This window comes from Mesitornis unicolor, unplaced genomic scaffold (assembly GCF_000695765.1).
Source record: "Mesitornis unicolor isolate BGI_N332 unplaced genomic scaffold, ASM69576v1 scaffold25330, whole genome shotgun sequence".
NCBI lineage: Eukaryota > Metazoa > Chordata > Aves > Mesitornithiformes > Mesitornithidae > Mesitornis > Mesitornis unicolor.
In genome coordinates, this window is record NW_010156608.1 from 1 (window position 1) to 21,091 (window position 21,091).

A 21,091-nucleotide genomic window follows, 5' to 3' on the forward strand; every position below is an offset into this window, starting at 1 on the left:
CGTTCATTTCCCTGTCCCTTCGCTATTTTCGGTTTCTACAGATGGGCTCTTTTGAATGGTTTCAATAAAATTTTATTGCCGTCATTTGAAAAATAGAGGGATAATTGTGATTTGTGCTGCCTAGCAGAAGAAAATCCGCCGGGACTGCCCATGGCCGGGGCTCTCCTTTGCTGCGAGGCTCCTCTCGGGCGGCATGTCCCCAGCCGCCAGCCTGGCGTGCCAGGTGCCACTGGTACTTGCAGCCTTACCTCTTCTTCCTCAGGTGACACTGGTCATCGTGGTTCTGTAGGAGGCTGTATCTATGTTTTTTTTCCAGGTCCCCTAACTAGTCCCCAGGCGCTTTGTGCACCCCACTGGAGCCTGCCCAGGCCTGTGGACCAGCTCATCTGTGTGGCGAGGGAACATGGGCCAGGCTGCTGGAGCCTGGAGTTTTCCAAGTACCAACGTGGAGTAGCAGACGATAAAAGACGGGCGCCTTTTGTGAAAGGGCAGAAGTAGCTAGATTGCTAGTAGTCGCTTTTTGTATTGGTGCAAGCCTGCAGTGTTTCTGAGCAGTCTTTTGAAGGCATACAGACAAAAAGTACTGCAGGCAGATGTTATACGTGTCTATCTCCATAAAATACATGACGCATATACAAGAGAGAGCTTTTCTTCGTTTTTTTGTGCTTACCATATCACCTTGTCTCACAAGGACAGCACATTGCTAAAATGCAGGCAGAGATTTATTGGAGGGACTAGAAGGACTTTACTCCTCCGGCTCCTCCCCCCCTCAGCTCACGTTCCTCTGCCAATCTGACATCTCTCATACTCCACTGTGACAAAGTAAGCAATGGAACCAGGGGAGCATCTTGCCCGTGCTCTGTCCCATGGCTTGATGTGGGGAACATAACCCTTGTGACCCACTGTGGGAGAGAGGAGATGCACTCTGGCTTGCCCCAGAGTGGAGGTATGTGGTCTCCATCATCTCAGTCACCATATCCACTGGGTTGTTTTTGCTGTCTTCCTTTCCTCTTTCTGGAATGTCCTGATAAACAGTCTACAATGAAACCAACAGAATAACAGTTTTCTTCTCTATAGTGCTTTAAGATACAGTGGATTCCATGAACAGAGATGGCAATAGCCCCCTTCTCATCCCAAGGACTCATAGGGACTCATGTAAAAATAATAATAACTAAACCAAAGTCTTCAGAGTGCTTCAGTGAGTGCTGTCATGCCTACAGTACGCACTGGAGGGTCCTGCCGGAGGTTAGCTTCTGTTCAGAAGCGCTTCCACTTCAGCTGGAAGCCAAGAGTTGATTACTGTGCTCTGCTTTTGGACCCTGCTTCTTGGCACGACATTGGGCCAAAATGTCTCTGCTACCATGAATTTTGAAGAAAGTGTGGCTCTGCTTGGTCTGGATCATTAGCATTGCACTTCTTTGCATAACACAGCTCAAACTGCAGCCAACTGCTCAAACTCCTGTTTCTGTCTCATTTAGAATTCCAATTTCATGTGCCTCTTTGGAGAAGGGGATTTGGGCTCCTGAGTCACTCAGGAATCTTTAAAAGTTTTATGCTTAGCTTGCTTTTAGCTGTCTGAATGGACTAATAATTACCAGAAATCATTCCATAAATAGTGATGAGAGTGAAATACTGAGCGTGTATACTGAGTTGTTATCCAAGTGGAAATTAAAATTCTCACCATGCTGCAAAATTCATATTTAATAACTAATAATATAACCAGTATTAGACCTAACTTAATCTAGTCTTACGATGCTTGTAATAGATGGACATTCCTCTTCAGACTTAATTTTCAGGGTGCTTATGAGCATCACGGTCAGTTTATTCCATTTACTCTCTTTGTGGTGGATAAGACTTTGGTGAAATTATCTGTACTCAGTATGTGCCTATAGTATCATCTAATCATGTAAATTCAGGGGCACTATTTTTAATCAGACAATATAATTGGTACTAATCTTGAAATAAATGATGCTCCTGAGAAGCAGGAGCTCCTGTCTTCTTAGAGCACCATCTGTGTGACTCATATGCAATCAGCAATATTTATATTAAATGCTATATATTCTGCCTCACCTACTGTTTGATTTCTTCTCTCATCATATGAATGAAAACAAGAATCACAAGACCCAAGTTCTGAAAAGTATTTTCTTCCCTTGGTGTTCTTATCCATACCTTGTTAATGCCGTTTTGTTCAGCGCTTTTATTCAACCAACAGTGCTCACGCTACGCCCACTCTGCCCAGTGCAAGGCCTTCAGCTCAATTTTCATTGTAATCTATATGCAGCTTTTTATACCTCCCCCGATATCTTCTAAAACTTTGCTGTTTTTTCCATTTCATCACAGTCGTGTGGATCTCACATTGTCCTGTCCCAAAATGTCACCTTAGATTATCCCCAGAAACGCAGTTCTACTCGTCATTTACTGGAAGGCCACTTGCTAATTGTTTTTTTCTTTACATGCTTGTAAAAGGCAAAATTTTACTGTACAACCCTGGCTTAACAAAAAATGAGCATACATTTTTCAGATTGCCATTTTACTAACAAATATGCTTTTCTTGTTCTTTCTTTTTTCTTATCTGGTAAGGGGTTTGTAAGCAAGCTGGATGAATTCATTCACTGGTTAAATGAAGCCATGGAAACAACAGGGAATTGGACTCCTCCTAAAGCAGAGACAGACAGCCTTAAACTGTACCTGGAGACACACTTGGTAGGACAAGATTATACTATGATTACTATCAGTAATTGAAGTGTTCGGCTGTGCTTTTTATTCGATTATTATTTTTTAATTGCATCTATATTTTAATGTAAGATTTGCAGCATTGCAGTTTATTTTAATGAAAATACCAACAAGTTATTTTCTATTTGAAATATGTACTGATAGCTTCTTAAAAATTAAATTAAAAGCTGGAGTTACATTACAATTCAGAAGTTGTCTGCAAAACTGAAAGAAAATGGCAATAGCAAAAGGAGAAAGAATAATGTTTTTTCTGCTGATCATTCTAGCATTTTTTACTACACTGTAACATTAACAAAACTCTTACTAGGAAGGAACTCTTATTCTCTCTCCTTCAGCTTCAACATAGTACAGAGTTATTTAAAAAAATATTTGAAATAATTATTTCAATCATTTTTCTTGATGTACATTTCTGTCATGTAATTAATACAACTGTCACTAACCTTGTTCTTGTGCAAAAAGCTTAAACATTGGGTGGAAGCAGAAAACACTTGGATGAATAATCTTCTGAATATATTACAGGCTAGAATTATATACTGAGAAATATTTGATAAGCCTCATGACACTTTTACTGAATTCTTCCAAGAGCTGCTTCTGGTTATGAGGAGGTGAAACAAAGACCTGAATTAAAATGGGTATTAAGTTCTCAAAAGCCAAATTTTGCGCTGTAGGTAAAGAATAGTGATCAGTGTTTGCTGTTCAGCGGGTAGGTGTCTTAATAGGGTAACTACGCTATCTGGTAAAAAGGGAAAAAAAAGAATGGAAAGTTAAGCTAAGAAATTCCTTCTCCCTCTGCCAAAATCTTAGGTTCTCGCCAGTATGAACTGGAAGAAAGCCTGGTGATAGCACTGTTCTGAGCCAATGAGATATATACCCCAACAGTGCATTAGCTGAACCAACATCAGAGCATCAACTCCTAAAGCTCAGTCTCAGTTCCAGTCTCTGATAATCTGATGGTGAAAAATGATTTGACAGTCCCAGAAAGTCACGTGATGCATTACAGGAAAAATTGTCATCCTAATCGCTGCAGTAGTACTGGAATGACCGTTATTAAATTCATTAAGTATACATTAGCCACATATACAATTAGAAATGAACTGAAAACTGGCTTCAGAATGTCAGCTGTGCAGGAAACTCTTGTGTCTTTTGTTCTTAAACATTTCTGTTGCAGTAGTGCCCATGGGCAGCCCATTGTGGTAGTCTATCAAACACAGTACGAAGACACTGCATTTTTGCCTTATGTTGCAGATTTTGGATTTTCTGGCAGAGTTTGGATTTTTGCCTTGTACTGCACACACTTGGTCCTATGATTCCCATTATGTTTACCAGTGCTCTGAAGACACAGCACATAGTGAGATCAGACCTTAGAAAAGGCACTGATCATTTCAGTTTGTTTTCCTCTTACTCTGCAACATGAAACTTTTGAAGAGATGAGTTTTTATGAGTAAAATTGCAGTTTTCACCCTTGACTGAATAAAAAGAAATGTATTCCAGGAACAGGGCAATCGCCAGGTTAAGTCTCTGGTGCGATTAGTTTCTTTTGTGCCGCCTTCTGTGGGAAGGAGCACAGTAGCTCTTTTGCAGGCAAATGACTTCCAACTTTGCCTTGTGGCTCTGTGGGAGGTGAGGGCAAAACCATCTATCAGACTGGAATGTGGAGTAGTAGCCCAGAGACTACTGGGCTAGAGGTAGTCAGAATAAATGAGTGTGTAGGCATCTGTACAACTTCACTTTCCTCTGTAGGTACTTAGGTTTCCAGCTGTACTCTGTGTATCTCCATATATTTGGGGTAAGAAAATCTTTCCATGTTTCAGGATGACTATGTTATGAAACAAGGGGTTTTTTTCCTTTACTTCTTTAAAGAAGTAAAATGTCTAAAGAACAGTTCAGTTTAAATTTCATTATATTATAATTATTTTTATGGCATATATAGCCAGTGAAAAAATAACTGTACAACCTGAAAAAAGGTAACCGTAACTTTTCTTTTTGGATTTCAGAAAACATATAATATCATATTTGTTTCTACTCAGCAGAATTGAACTATTAAAATACAGAGCATTTTTATAGTGGGGAAGATAGTTATTTGTATTAATTAAATTGTCAGCTTGTTAGTGGCATTTGTCAGAAATCCTAATCCGTGTTTAACCAGAAGTACATGAACTTCAATTCACGTTAAGCTCAATGTTACAAATTTCCCTTGGTTGAGCATTGTAAGACAATGGAGATCAAGGTCTTTGTGAGGGTACTTATACTGCTCATTTTCTTCTTTTTGTCAGTCAGGTTATACATACTGTCAGATTCACCTAAGATTTGTTGAAGTAAAGAGGGCTTAGTACTTTATAAGTTTAGGTTGCAGACCTATGGGTTCATAGTACAGACATCGGTAGCAAGCCAACCTGAAAAACAAAGAATATGCATTGGTTCTTTTCTGTATGCTGCATCTGTGCTAGCAGACCTCATAACTGTGATTCCTCACTGGAGCAGATTTTCAGGTCATAGAAGGAGTGAAAACTCAGAGTAGATTAGTATTTTTATTTCTATTAGTAGAGACAAGGCCTTAGCCTTTGGCACAAATTATCAATTTTACCACCTGTGATATTGTTTTCTTGGAAATATGTTTGTTGCAATAACAAAATTAGTGCCATAAAGAGAGAATATTTTGTATTCATGAATTAAATCTCTGCTGTCGAAATCTAAGAAAAGAAAATACAGGAGCAGGAAAACAGAAAAATGTACTTGTTCCCTTTCTCATTATTGGCTGGAAAAATTGTTGCAGAGGAGACAAGGACAAGGTTGTCAACATCTTCCAAGTTTTTCAGTATGTAAAATTCTTGACTGTCATTTTAACGTCCCAGTGTAAATTGTTGATAAAGGATTGAATTTTAACGTTTCTCCTCACTCAGTCTTGCTTTTCTACATATTTGACATTTTGAGAAGCAGTGTGGCACGACACTTAAAGAGAGTGTTTATTAAAAAACACCAGAACTCACCACGAGAAACCTACAACATCAGCTTATTAGAATCTTTGCATAAGGTGATGCTTGAATGAGGTGTCAGATCTCTTGAACAGGATGGCAATGTACGGCAATGCAAGCCTCCTTTTCAAGCATCTTTGCATAACATCTTCAGCTTAAATTGGTAGAACTCCCCAAACTATTGGTCTAGTTAATTCTTATGCCTGGTCTGGCAAGATTGTCCACCCAGAATGTTGATCAGCACTTTGAAGTGCATGAGTAGTGTCTGTCTATTGCTCTTGGCTCAGCAAGAGCTGCCTTGTGGGTATCTCTCTGACCATCTGAAGGTCCCACCTGGACAGCTCCTGAGATAATTAGCAAAGCACTTTATTGTGAAGGTGGAAGGCAGCCTCTCCTCAAGTTGGGCTGTAGTTCCCAATTAGCCTATTATCTCATCTGTGCAGAGACTAGCTGGGGAGTTCCTGGGCCACCCAGGGAATCTGTGACTAAGTGCACTGTGTGTGCACACAGGCACAGCCCTGATACCCAAATACAACCACAATTATAATTATCAACTGTAGGGCAAATTGGAATTTCATTCTTAAATCACAGTTCCAACTTAAATTCCATGGAGTTCACCATGATGAGTAACCATACAATTTGGTAAAGAATACAAATGTTTTTATAAATTGAAAGGTAGTCTACGTCTGGAATGTGTGCCAAATTAGTCTTCAGCTTGAGCACAGTTTTCTTGAATATTTTAAAGCCCATCTCCCTGATTTTCTGCAGAACGGAAGTTGCTATATGCATCATTTTAGGTGACACCAAAGCAGGAAGTTATTAATGAAAAAGCTCTCAGAGATCTCTGGAATAGTGAATGAAATAATTCTTTCAGTTTTATAGGTCTTCACAACTGAGTAACATTGGTGAAATTAATTTGGGAGTTGTGTGCTTCCAATTCACGTGGGAGGGCTGACGTGGAGCTGCCAACACTTGAACTTCTGGCACCCCCGCAAGCAGCCACCCAAGCCAGCAGACGTTGAAAACACTAATATGTTGTCATAAAACAGGAGTGTTTTTCAGCAGAACTCTACTTTGCCACGAAGGCCTCAGTCAGCCCTATTAGAGAAAAAAGTGAAGCAGGTTTTGAATTTTGTGAACGATGAGGCTCAAATCACTTAATAATGAAAAGGCAGCTTCATTGACCTTACCAAAAAGGAACTTCTGAAAATGGTTTCTGATTCACTTTATCTTTTGTAGCTCATTTTTTCTGTTATGCTGATTCTTGCCCATTGGCACCCACCCTGATAAAAATCTAGCAGAGTCTAAGCATAGACTTGGTGGTATGCAAATAATTTCTCATCAAAAACAGTATCCTGAAGGCAGCTTACAAGCTAAAAGCATCTGTCTAGATGGTACTGCTGTGCCTGTGAAACCAAACAGACTTTCTTACCAGATCAAAAAATAAGAATTCACCATCTTGCTCTTGACCATTTTAGTTTGCTAAAATAGATATTTCACTGCTTGTTTTCCCTGACCTGAAAAGATAGATGGTTTTAGCACAGTAAAGAAGTAAGCTAGCAAATAAGGAAACGTGAAGAACCACTGAGGAAAAGGTTTAGATTATATATTTGCTGAGGCTTGGTACTTCTAATTCTGTAGTCTAAACTTTTCCCTGTGTTGTTAATACAGTTTTCTTGTTGCTGCACAACTAGGAGTTGTGCACCTTACTGTGGTACGCTCTTAGGTCTTTTGGCCAAAGCCATTTCTGTCTGGTGTCATACTTAAAGCTAGAGAACACAAGTCTTAAATTGAAACCTACAAGTGAAATGGAATGGAACTTTTAAAATCCTTTTCCCTTATTAGTAGATGTTGACAGACAGTATTTTTTTAAATAAAATTGATTAAGGAAAGGTCATCTTAGAAATTTGGAACTAGTGACCAGGCATTTTTATCCTAACAATCTTACACTTCAGAATTTTGTATTACACGTCAGAATTTTGAAATCTTGAGTAGAGGGAATCTTGAAGATATATATGTACACACACACACATATATGGAGACAGAGAGAGAGAGAAATAATAGATTTTGTCTTCCCACCCCCCCCCAAAACCAGCTAAAGAATGATCACAGCTTCCCATAATGATGTAGTTTCTTTCAAAGTGGCTGTTGCTTTTTGCCCTTTTGAGTAAGACCTTGGCTGTAACCTGCTTACATTTAAGTTTGCAATTTGGAGGAGAGCAAATTGTGGAATCATGGGATCATGGAATAGTTTGGTTGGAAGAAACCTTTAAAGGTCACCTAGTCCAACCCTCCTGCAGTGAGCAGGGACATCTTCAACTAGATCAGGTTGCTCAGAGCCCCGTCCAACCTGACCTTGAATGTTTCCGGGAATGGGACATTTGCTACCTCCTTAAAAACCCATTCCAGTGTTTCACCACCCTCATTGTAAAAAAATTCTTATGGCTAGTCTGAATGTACTCTCGTTTAGTTTAAAACCATTACCCCTTTTCCTTGCTAAAAAGTTTGTTCTAATTTTTCTTATAAGCTCCCTTTAAGTATTGAAAAGCTACTATAAGGTCTCACTGGAGCCTTCTCCTCTCCAGGCTGAATAACCCCAACTTTCTCAGCCTGTCTTCATAGAGGAAGTGCTCCGTCCCTCTGATCATCGTTGCCCCCCTGGACTAGCTCCAAGAGCTCAATGTCCTCCTTATGTTGGGGGCCTGAGCTGGATGCAGTATTCCAGGTGGGATCTGACCACAGCAGAGAGGCAGAATCACCTCCCTCACCCTGCTGGCCACACTTCTTTTGATGCAGCCCAGGACATGGTTGGCCTTCTGGGCTGCAAGCGCACATTGCCAAATCATGTCCAGCTTTTCATCCACCAATGCCCCGAAGTCCTTCTCTGCAGGGCTGCTCTCAGTGTTTCACTTTTTCTTATTGTAACTGTGGATATAAGATACCCTAACAAAAGATAGCATCTGATGGTTTCCTCTTTCTCCAAATAGCACAAAGAAAAATCGTTTGTTACTCATGGAAAGAATGGAGGAGGATGGCCTCCTTGAAAATAATGAATAGTTCACACCAGGGTTGTTTGTTTGTTGGGTTTTTTTTAAGGAAAAAAATACATGTTTTGTTTAGTTGAAAGTAGAATAGCAAATATTGTTCTGTAGAAAGTACGAGTGCCTAGGACTGTATGAAGTTACTGCAGTGCAAAGTGTTGTTTGGATATGCTAAATGATCGTTTCTATGAATCATAATTTCTTGGTGATCCCTTTCTGTAATTTTTACCTCAATTTACTCGCAAGCTTTGTGCCACATTAAAGTGCTTTTCAGCCCAGAGTTGTTCTGTTATATTAACCTTCTCAGTCACCATATTTACTTTAGCTTCTACAGTCATAAAAATACATAAAGTATCACTAATATTTCAAAACAAGTGATACAAGTCGATTCGCACTAACATTTATTTCTCTTCTGTATAGGAAGTTTAGGTGTCATCTCCATTCCAAAATCAAATTCTTCTTAAGATATGGGAGGTTTGAGAGTTTTATTATCTAAAGAGAAATGAAATAAGAATTTTTCTGTGTCCAGTTTAAATGTTTCTGGCCACATCATGGCTCAGCACTTTCTTAGCTGTACAGTACAGATGCTTTCATACAGAAAGTACTTTCACGTTTAACAAATTGTATTGGTGAAGTAATGATGCTTCTGTGATATCTCATGATAGCTGGTTGTCTGTAGCAAATCCACTATGTCTGGGAAAAAAAGCATTCTCATGTGCCTGGAAAATCTCATTTTCTGAAAAATGTCGGTTTAGAGAAGTATTAAATACCTGTTCTCATTGAAAATAAGGTTAAATACACATGCTTTGGGCTAATCTACTGGCTGTCTTTGTGGTAGTGGTGGTAACAGTAATTTTATTGAAAGTATTAAAGCCCTTGAATTTGCTAAGTTATGTACTGTGCTTTTGCTGTATGGACATTTTCAATGTCCATGGCAGCCAATTTAGATTTTTTCCTCAAAATACACAATAGCATCTGCAGGGTGATGGTCCTAAAGAGTCTGAGCACCATGAGTGGACTAATCTTTTGCTTCTGTAAGGCCTTTTGAATCTGTTTAGCCTATTGTTAGTGTGAATTTCTGAATTTTATTCTATTGTCTTGAAAGGTATTTTGGGTATTCTTGGGCTCCTGAATGTATATCCTTTTATGTAGGAAGCAGTCTGCAGAACATACTAATCAGAGAGATAGACTAAACCCAGCAGATAACAACAGGCAAATAAAAGGACTTAATAGGAAGCAAGACATCAACCTTAAACAAAGAGAATACAAGTATATTGTCAGTTGTGACTTACGCAGCTTTTAAAATCTGTAAACCCAATAACCTCAACGTAAGTCTTTCTGTTTCTTGAGTTAAAGTGCTGGAGAACATCACAAAGAAATATTGCTGTCATTTAATACATTTGGCTTTACCTGCATTATAGTCTGGGGCCAGAGAGTGTACGGTTGCTTTCAGTGGGAAAAAGAGGTTTCTACACTGTTTGGACTGTTCTTTTGAATTTCAGCAACTTTTCTGTGACTAAATAAGAAAAATCAGGTACATAAGAGAAAATCCAGTTATAGATCTTGCTAATCACAGTACTGTTGTCCTACCAGATGGAAATACTGCACTTGATCTAAAAGTGCTTCCCATAAGGTCATGCAATGAAAAAGAACTGATTAATATATTTTATTTTTTTTTTGGTAAGGAGAAGTGTGCCATGTTTATGCTCCCCACATCACAGAATCCCCTGCTCCCTATATCTGTTGTGATAGAGAGCTGTTATTACTATGTGTCTTTAATGCAGGAAGGGACTGTCCATTTACTGTCCTCCCCTACTGTTGCTAGCACCTGTTACCACACAGTCCTACTCAGGAGGTTTATTCTGTGCAAGTCTTTACCATAAGCAATAATTTCTTAATAATTTTCCCATAGAGTGGCTTGAATACTGTTAAGAGTACTACTTTTTTCTAAACCTGTCTTCCAAATCTGTAGATACCTAACCTTGTGTAGGTACTTTGTACAGCTGTGAAGAAAAAAAGGATATTGCATTTACTTTGTTTTTTGATTGATTCAGACCCTCCCAGGTCTCCTTTTCTTCTCTTTGCCACCACCCTGAATTTACATAGATGCCCATAGGAAAGGGACAGGACCCGGTAATAAAAGTTAGCAGTTTGGCCTGCCTGTGATGTCTTAGTTGTTAATTAGCTCCGCAGGAGCCTGTCCCAGCTTTTCTAGTTCTGAGAGCTGCAACTATCTCTGGATGGAGCAGGCATTAAACCAGAGACAAAGCATATTAGGACATCATCCTGAGGTAGCTCTGCTTCTTCTACTGAAGCAGAAGGGAAAATTGTAATCTCCAAAATCTAAACTCTGTTACTTGTGAGGCTTTTGAAGTCTTTTGATCTAAGTGTATGGAAGTATAATGTATGAACAAGTTTGATCTACGTCTCAAGAATGGCTGTATTGTTCTGTTGTTGGGGTTTTTTTTTAATTCATGATGTTTGAGGTTTAAAAAAAACAGAAATTTTTTTTCACTGATGTCCAGGATGCTTTTAAGCTAATGTTTATTGCTTTGGAGGAGGGAGCGATGAGATCCTTAAAACACAGTGTTCTTTTACGTGCAAGAATATAGAGGGTGGTATATTCCTCTGAGGGTGTTTTAGATATCTGATGTAGTTTCCTCAGAAAACAAGGTCAAATGCTGTCACAGAGCACATTAAAACCCAGATTGTTCAGATTTTGGGAAGTGTTTAAATTCATTTGCACTCATGGGTGAGGCTGAACAAGACAGAGTAGCTTGATTTGTCCGTGTTCCAAATGTTCATCCCCTCTCAGGTCTCACCTCCCAAACCCATAAAACCCTTGGGTGCTGAGGTATCCCAAGTCACAGATACTGTATGTTTGAGCTGTGAGAATTAGAGATTCTAACTGTGTGTTGTGTGCCTGCCCTGCAGAAGAAATGGTTTACATGCAGGGGATTCAGTGCCTATAATATAATGAAATCAAACTGCCATTATAAAATGTTTTGAACTAACTTGATCTGGAAATTTTCCGTGAAAAAGTATTTCATGTAAGTTCTGACTTAGAAGCTTTATAGCAATTGCAGAATAATCACTCTTTGACGACTGCGTAGTCATAGTCTTTACAATAGTTTATCATTGTAACAACTTTTGAAACACCTTTAAAAATTTGATTTGAAAGTAATATTTATTCTATTAGTAATTTGCATAATGCTTATATAAGAACTCTGTTAATTGTAATTTTTATGTCTATTAAAATGTATGCTATTGTCTGAAATTTTAGTGTGCTGGTATGATCAATATAGATGTAACCTGTAACTTATTTTTGAAACAGAAATGAAATTTATTTTTAAAAAATTCTGAGATTGGAAATCATTAAAAGAATACAATGCCAGGATCTCAGAGGACAAAGAAGCACACTTGCAGCAACATTTAAACTATATTTGCTTTTACTTACCTGCCAAGAGCTATGGTCTACTCTCGTGGGCTTTGTGTTATGTCTCTCAGAGGCATATTATTATTCGCGCTTTAAGTACTAGAGGTAATACAACTTCTGCCTGTGCTTTGGTGTTTGCAATGCCAAAGCTTTCAGCAGAAACATAGAAAATTCAGAGCATGAATGGACATCTTTATTGGTAAATGTTTTTCTTTGCATCTCCTATGATATTTATTTATTTTCATTTCATAACTCTACAGATGAATTGTGTTAATAATTCGGGATCTCAGTTTATTAGATATATTTTGCTAAGGAGACATTTTAGTTCACCTTTAAATTGCATAAAGCCTTATATTTGTTCATATATAAAAAGCAAATTACATCTCCCTCATATTGCCCTGAAATTTTAATAGAACTAAAATCCTTCAAGGATTGTTCCAAAACTACGTAGTGTTATTTAGTGCCTTTTTGTTCTGTAAGTTAGCAAATTTATATTTAAATGATATATATGTTTATGTTTTTTCTCCCTTAGTAACTCTATATGTGCCAAGGCTGCCATCCATGCCTCATGAATTTATCTTTGGGTTGGGAAGCTCTTTTCTCTTGGATGACTTTTTTCTGCATGTGGTAGGACAATGCAACTTAGACATATATGGATAAAATGGTTTTTGGGCATGGTGGGTCCAGGTGGAAGAAGTGTACCTAGAAACGTGTAAGATAAGCCAGACAAGTGTTGTCTTGATAGAAAAAGAAGTCAGAAGACAGCGACTTCTGCAAATTATTTCCTGAATATCTAAAGAAGACAAGAAATGATCAAGGACAGTTATATATGATGGACTGGATGTGCAGTTCACCATGCTTATGGCAACTTAGCAATTGTTTCATTGTATAGCCATTTTGCCCATGTGCTTTCCTGCCTGTGTTCTTCCATGTCTCACTGTCTCTTGATAACGAACAGAGATTCAATTTAAGAAAGCCCACTTTAACTTGTTTTTTTAACAATGTAAAATGTTTAGACGGACTAAAAGAAAGAGAAGTTTATGTACTGAAACACAAAAAAGAAATGAGAGTTGGCAGCAGAAGAATTTATGTGACTTTGAAATAGGAAATATCTGAAAAAATAGCTTCTGTGCCTGCTAAGCTAAATCTGCAAAATAGGCTTCGTGGAAGGTTGGGCTAACTGTCCTTTTTCCCCACATCTAAAATTATACGTTCAGAACTTGGCTAAATTACCTAAGAGATGACTAACATGACAAGAAATAAGAAACAGAAATTGGGGGACCTAAAGTGTTTAATGTAAGGAAGATTTTGCTCTTCATTTTTAAGAAGTAAGAAAGGGTAGAAACATTGATTGCCTAATACTGGAGTGGCAGAAGCCATGACAAAGGAGACAGGAGTGAGGTGGTTTTAGAAACTATAGGACTACTGGGGTAGAGCCTACCCCTTTATATTTCGTTTTGCTGGCCCATCACAAATCTGTGGCATATAAATGAACTCGGCTGCTGCTCTGGCAGCACATTACATTGCAGTCCTTACTTCTACATTTTTATCCAGTCTAGATTTAAAGGTCTCAAGAGATCAGGGCTTTCACTGTTTCCCTGAGGAGATTATTACACAATCTAATAGATCTGACTTTCAGGGAAGATTTTGCTGGTATTTATCTTAAATTTTCTCTTTCTTAATTTAATTCCATTAGTCCCATCTACTATACCCTGTCATACTGTACTATGCTCGTAAGTCTTCTTTCTGCTTTGTGTTCAAATTCATGGAATATAAGTAGATAATAATGGCCCTTTCTCTTAATCATCATTTAGTCAGTCTTGTTTATTTCTTATAATCTCCCATGGTTTCCACCTTTATTTTGTTTGCTCTTCACTAAACTCCCACCAGTTTGTCTCTTCCTAAATGTGCTTGGTTCCTCCTGGGCAGAAAGTACATGCAGATCAAGTGGAAGGTGGAGAATGCATATCAGTGATCAGAAGGTAAAATCATTCCTAGGGTTGCTACAGTTATCTCATTACTAAACATTTTGAACTGTTCAGTTAATATTATGTTTAAATGAATTATAAACTTACACAAAGAAATTGTCTATCAGTCAAACCATCTTACATCTGATCTACATCTACAGTGCCACAATGCCAGCATGAGACGATGATTATGGGATTTCAGTAGTGAGGTTCCCAGATAAGTTTTATATCAATTTTATAGGCATTTTAGATTATAATCTGGTATTGTGAATCAACATAGACAATATTGTTATTTTGGCCATTTTTATCTGCCAGCAGATGCCAGTGGAAGGAATTAACCCCAGAGAAACACAAGAAATTATTGTCTTTTAAAGCTTTCTCATTGCTACAGTGGTAGAATACCACATTTCCACTAGCTGTTCAATCTTAAAAAATATCTACCAGGTCCCATTAATTATAGAAGGAAATAATGTGTGGTTCCTCTAAGGAAGATGATGGTCATATTCTATTAGGCATTAGAGATTTGCTTAGCGGTTGGTGATAATTGGCCCCTTGGCCATCATTGCTATAAGGAGACTATGCTCTCAGTCTTGGGAAGAGAAGACCCTTAGTGTGTGCTGCAGCTTCAGAGGAGGATTTATCACCTTCTCCTTAAGAAGCAAAGGTACAATCCCTGCTATTGTGGTAAAAATCAGCCTTGATTATGGAGCTGCATAAAGCATTTCCATAGTGCTTGTGTTCTGTTTAATGGGTAAAGTGTCACTCAGGTGGAAATACAGCTTAGAAGAAAAGAACATAAAAAAAAATATTGATAGTCACCTAGGTTTTATGATAAATATGAACAAAGGAGACATTGACTGGAACCGTTTCACATACTACGTTTAATTCCCAGGAAAACATATCCTTGTGACTTCTAAGTAGGCTTTATATCTCTGATGAAAAATGTGGGGCTTTCCTAAATAAGATGTTTCCCAACTGTTAAAAAGTCAAATAGTTTGATGATATATTTGCAGATATAATGTGTTAAATTCACTGTTTTATCTAGGATATTTTTCGATGTACAAATTACATAGGAATATCCATTTTATATAAACATTGACCAATTAATAATGTATTTCATATTATGACATTAGAATGCTAAATATATGACCATTTCTATGTTAATGTAAAGGCAGCTTACACGATAGGGGTTTTTGTTGTTTTACTGAATGTCATTGGTAGGCAGTGTTCAGGAGTATGAAAATACAACTACACTGTTGCATGGCTTATTGGGTTATTAACTTGAGTATGTAAAGACTGGGCAGTGACCAAACTGAGAATTTCTGTGTGGTCAGAACTCCACAAGGAAAAAACAAATAATAAAAAAATAGCTACCTTTTCATAAACAAAGTTGAATTCTGTACTTGATATTGTGGTATTTTGTTACAGTGAACTATTGGAAGGTAACTGTGCCAGGACCAATACATTTGCAAAAGTAACTGTATATTAGGAATATAAGAATAAATTTTCAGGAAATGTTTTAAGTCATATTCCCTTTAAGACAAATGAAATGTGGTAATTAAAAAAAACAACATCAAATTTTCAACTTTTTTTTCTTGGATTTTATTGCATTATTATAGCATATATTTAAAAAGTAAGTGGCACAACATTTGTTGCTTCATTTTCTTAGAACTTTACTGTGTGTTGAAACTGTCTCCCTATCCAAAATGTAACATTGCTGATAATATTTGTGGGAGTTGGTTATCCTTCCAGGATTGTATCAGTGAAAGAATCCCATTTCTTTTCTACCAGAAACTCTTCCCATCACTCTAAACTTCACAGCTGAATTATATCTGTCACAGTGAGTGTTATAATTAAAAGTGCTACATTCTTAGCCAAAATATGCATTCAAGTGTACCTAAATATAGAAGTCCATATTTTAGTAATGTGGCTTTCCTCAAAAATACAAATGAGTATTAGGAATTTTTAATTAAGCTTTCTTTTTCAAATTCTAAAATCATAGATCACCTAGATAGTTTTAATTGTCTGTACCATTGCTCAAAAAAGAACAACCTTAGAAGCAGTGATATTTTTTCTCAAAGGTATTTAAACACATCCAAAATGAACCTCAAAAAAATTAGGTCTCAGGGGTACCCTAGTACGCCACAGATGCTAATAGTATGATTGACTGAGAAAAGTAATATACTTTTAATACAGTATCTTAATCTGGTGGTAGGTGTAAGCTGCTGTGCCATTTAAACTAATCTATATTTATGTATAAATTGTTGGTTCACATATACCTAGTTGCTTTTCAGAGACACAAAATACACTGTAAAAAAAATAGTTCAAAACATCACGACTTAAAAAAAATACATGCTTATACAAAGTCTGTGTGCCTCTGGAAACAAAAATATTTAATAGTTGACTGTCCTTACTGTAGATATGAATAGGTCAAGACACGGGTTGTGTTTTACCAAATTACAAGGATTTGCTAAGAACAAAGGGTTGCAAGACAGTGAAAGATTGCATATCAGAGTTCAATATGCACATACTGTAGGATACCTACTAAATAGAAGTTTCCTAAATTTAAGTGTCTACAGCCATAGAATAAATACTCAGAGGAACTTCAAATAAGTATTCTTTCAAATAATGTTTCTAATCCCCAGTTGTACAGGCAAATAAACTGAGATTACTACATGCTGGAAAAGTGCTCTGTTATACTTAGCATGTTCAGAGCCCAGTATGGATCAGGAGGTGCTGCTTTTTTCCCCATGGAGGTTCTGCAGTATTGTGGTTCGATGGATCTAGCAGTTCCCTAGAAGCAAGGGGACAGCTTCTTTTTGTGAAGTCTGGTCTCCTTTGCCTCATGCATTCAACAGAAGATTGCACTCCTGGAGCTTTGTACTTACACTTTTAGAGTCTTTATTCCTGTTTATTTACAGTTCTGTAGCTTTAATAAAACTGCATGATTCCTGCCACACTTTTCGTTTCTTGCTAAATAAGAGCAGTTGATATTTATGTACAGGTGCATGGTGGCTGGGAAAAGTGCAGAGAACTTCATAAGGAAATTTTGCTTGTTGCAGCTTGTAAACTACATTATATACACTGTAGTGCTAGGGATGACATTAATGTGTTGTTTAAAAAGCTTCTGTCAGGCCAATGCACATGCATTTTCCATAATGTATATGTGCTCATGTGTGATATTTAGACTGCTCCATAGCTGCAAATGTGTCTGGAAGAATGGCTTTGATTAATTGACTTCCCTCCTCTTCTCCGTTCCTCTCTTCAGATGCAAAGGCTCCATTCATTATCAGGGAAGATCAGAGGAGGAGGGGAGCAGAGTACATGGGTCACACGCTGTTAGAGTTACAATTTTCCAAATGCCATAAGTAAACAGTAGGGAATGGGAAATATCCAGGGTGGGAAAGGACCTCTGTGTTTGAAGGTCCTCCTCCATTCCAAATATTTGGTCTGATTTTATAGTTAACTGTGCAAACTTGCATTCTCCTTTATATATACGTGTAATACTTGTGACATCTTCAACTCTGTCTCTTTTTCATGTGCCACATTTTCAGGCATGCAAGGTAGGAGGAACCACGAGCACTGATGATTGAGGGCTGTTCTTTCCAGTGTTCCTTGTCCAGTTGTTCCTTTTTCATAGCAAATTACCACCCATAAGAAATTATATATATGTATGTAATTCTAACGTCAACTCATACTTCACTACAACAGCTGACAATTTCCTTCGCTTCTGTTTGTATTTATACTTATATGAATGGTTCCTTCCTTTTGATGCCTCTGTGCTGATAAGTTTATTTCTGCTAAATTTCATGTATGTTCACGGAATTTGTGCCACACATAATTTATCCATAAAATCAGAATTTTGCACAAGGAGAATATTGCCAGCCAGAACCCAAAAGTTTGGCCCCATCTTTATTCATCATATTTTGCTTCTTCAGTTAACATTATTACTGGCTAATAGGTGCACCTGAAAATCAAGCTGTATTGTGGTATCTGATGTGTTATGTTAAATGAATCTTTTCTAGGACAGCAAGTCTCTTTTTTTTTTCCTAATGAAAAAGAATACCTCATCTTTTCCAATTTTCCTATCAAACACATCTACATCATCTCGAGACACTGCCACATCCAGCTGCATCTATACTCAACTTCAATTATATGAAATTACACAACCTATTCTCAGGTCCTTTAGGTTCTCTTTTGCTGTGTGAGGCACACACATAGTGCATTTCCTGTGAAGTGCATGATTACAAACTATTCAGTACAAGCCTGTTTTAAGTAAACAGTAAATTAAATATTGTCAGTGCTTGTTCAGACGTGCTCTTATGAAGGAAAAAGAACTTCTAGATTTGGGTTCATAAAACTCTAGATTTAAGAAAGGGCCAGATATAAGCTAGGCATCCTTTTTGCTTTTTAACTTCTCTTGGCTGACCCGGTTGTTCAACAGCTGGTACAAAACAATATATTCAGATGCCCATACAAGGAAAACTGGGCCAGACAAAATGCTGAAGGTAGCAAAATTCCTGTTTATTGCTCTTTATTTGAATGGAGAATTCTCAAAACATTCTGTCACTAACTGTGAGGTGCGCTGCTGCCTGAAAGACTGTTAGGAGCCTGTCTGAGCAACATGCCTCTTTCAACCATGACAAATACAGTGAAAGAACATAATTTTATTACATTTCTGGCAGTATTATTTTCTGCTACGCCAATCATACTGACTACAGGAGTTAGGAAAGAAAGGAAGTGGTTGCTTCCCTAAGAAATGAGGGCTTTTGAGTGTTTTGTGGCGTCTGCTACTTCAGTACAGCGTGTTTGCTAGTATTTGGAGAAGTATAAATAAGTTTTATAAAAACCAGAAGCTACAAATGCACACTTGCAAAGTCTCCTTTCATCTCTGCCAGTTAACTCATTCCCAAGAGAAGGCAAAACTCTTTTCTTCCAAGGAGTCAAATATTGTTTTCATTCATTCTGTAGACATTTCAAAGAGAGCAAGAGTTGCATGTGTGTGTTCAGGGCTGCTCATGGTTTATGATTACATACAGCAAGTACTCCTTTCTCTATTGTGTTTTGTTTCTCTTTCCTACACACAAGTTTAAGAAGCTCTGGCAAATATTCACAAATTTATCCAAGTCATCAGGGGTGTATGAAGTGGCATATATAGTAGATCTTGTTTGAAGTTCCTCTCTCTGTTACCAGATCTTAATGCAATATGTAAAAATAGAAAAAAATAATTAAAAAAGAAGCAAAATATTTTAATCACTGTTAAAATGGAGATCCTTTGCAAGCTAGTAAAAATATTAGTGGAAAAAAAATAAAAAATACTTGCTTTGCAAATTAAGAATGCAGAGATCTAAAGCAGTCTGATTTGTTCTTTGAAAACCAATATGAGAGTTAACTCAGAAACACAATATTAATAGATTTGTATGAGTGCACATAAGGCCAATATATTCAATGCTGTAATTTTTTTATGGTTTCATAAATAGTGCTATCACCAACATTTCAAAGAAATCTGAAAAAAACAGAGCTCATATGTGGTGGCATAAATTTAGTGTATTTTATGGAACACTGTTACTCCAGATATAGCCTACGGGTTGTGACTTTTCATAAAACCTAATGAATTTCTAGATTTGTCAGCTGTTTCAACACAGATGCACTTTGCTGATCTAATGGAAACATTTTGAGCCCACATCCAAAATATCAATAGCTTTTAGTATCACAAATTAGTTTGACTATTGGGTAAATGGGGATGTGGTTCTTGATAAAAAGCAGCAAGTAATTTTGTACGTGTGTTTTATGATAACTGCTTCTTCAATGTCTGATACTGAGTTTGTTTCTCTCTTTTTTATTTTCTTTTTTTTTCAGAGTTTTAAGTTGAATGTAGATAGCCACTGTGCTTTAAAAGAAGCAGTGGTAGAAGAAGGACGTCAACTTCTTGAGCTTATTGTATCTCACAAATCAGGTAAATCCTTCTGAAATATTGCAAGTCTTTATGTCTCCAGACTATTAAAGAATGAAGAAGCATTGCTGTAAATTACTGCATATATTCACTTCCTTATGTATTATTAATATTTACATTATCAGATTGACCTTCAAGATTTATAAATGTTTCATATACTGCATACAATGCAGTGATACTTATAAAATGAAATACTGCCTGCAAATAGTCTGTTCATTTTATTTTGGTCTTGCTGTTCAGCTGAGTTCCAATTGAAATCACATCACTGAAAACTTCACACTGACACATTCTTTGATGTAAGTGCTATGGAAATAACATTAAGATAATGAATTGGGATTTCAAATATATATATATATATTTTTACATACCCTGCATGGGTAATTGCATTGATAAAGCTTTATTTTGCCACTTAAACTAATTCTTACACCTATTTTAATATATTTATGAGGAATAGATTAAAATTAAAGATACCTTTTTCCTTTGGTTAGAGTTGTCTTTTTTTCTGCAGAGGCCTAAAACCAAGAGGAGGGAGAGAGATATACTGATTTCCCTTTCTCTATCCCCACCACCCTCTATATTTTTAGATGTTTGCGTGACTTGTATGATAATAGGGTTTTAATCAACATATACTGCTACGGAATGCCATCTTAATTTTGGCCTGCTTAGCATGCCTTTCATCCAGGTTGAAGTTATCCTTTGGTCTACTGTTTTCTGCTCATGTTATGCATTGTGCCTGTGTTGTTACACAGCATCAGACAGATCTGTGTAATGTGAAAGCTATAGGAAATTGGTGACTTCTTTGTACAGTTCCAAAAAGGTGTAGAAACCATAGCAGAAAAGTGTAGTGCATGGCATCATATCCTTAGAAAATGGTCATGTGTAAATTACAGAAAATATTTACAGGAGTTGGAGGTAAGAAAAATATATTTGGAAGATTATTAAATGTTTTGAGATAAATACTAGATGTTAGAGTGTGAGATTACCATAGC

At 37.1% G+C, this 21,091-nt stretch overlaps 1 protein-coding gene across 1 annotated transcript in view; it reads left to right on the top strand.

The window, feature by feature from the left end:
* Positions 1–193: 193 nt before the first annotated feature.
* The window catches only part of LOC104548018 (A-kinase anchor protein 6-like), a gene marked incomplete at its 3' end in the record, with an annotated part of 81,249 nt that continues 60,351 nt past the window's right edge, over positions 194–21,091 (top strand). Inside the window, exons 1-3 of the mRNA XM_010193923.1 lie at positions 194–262; positions 2,581–2,703; positions 20,009–20,105. Coding sequence (XP_010192225.1) covers positions 194–262; positions 2,581–2,703; positions 20,009–20,105 — 289 coding nt within the window. The remainder of the gene's footprint in view (positions 263–2,580; positions 2,704–20,008; positions 20,106–21,091) is intronic.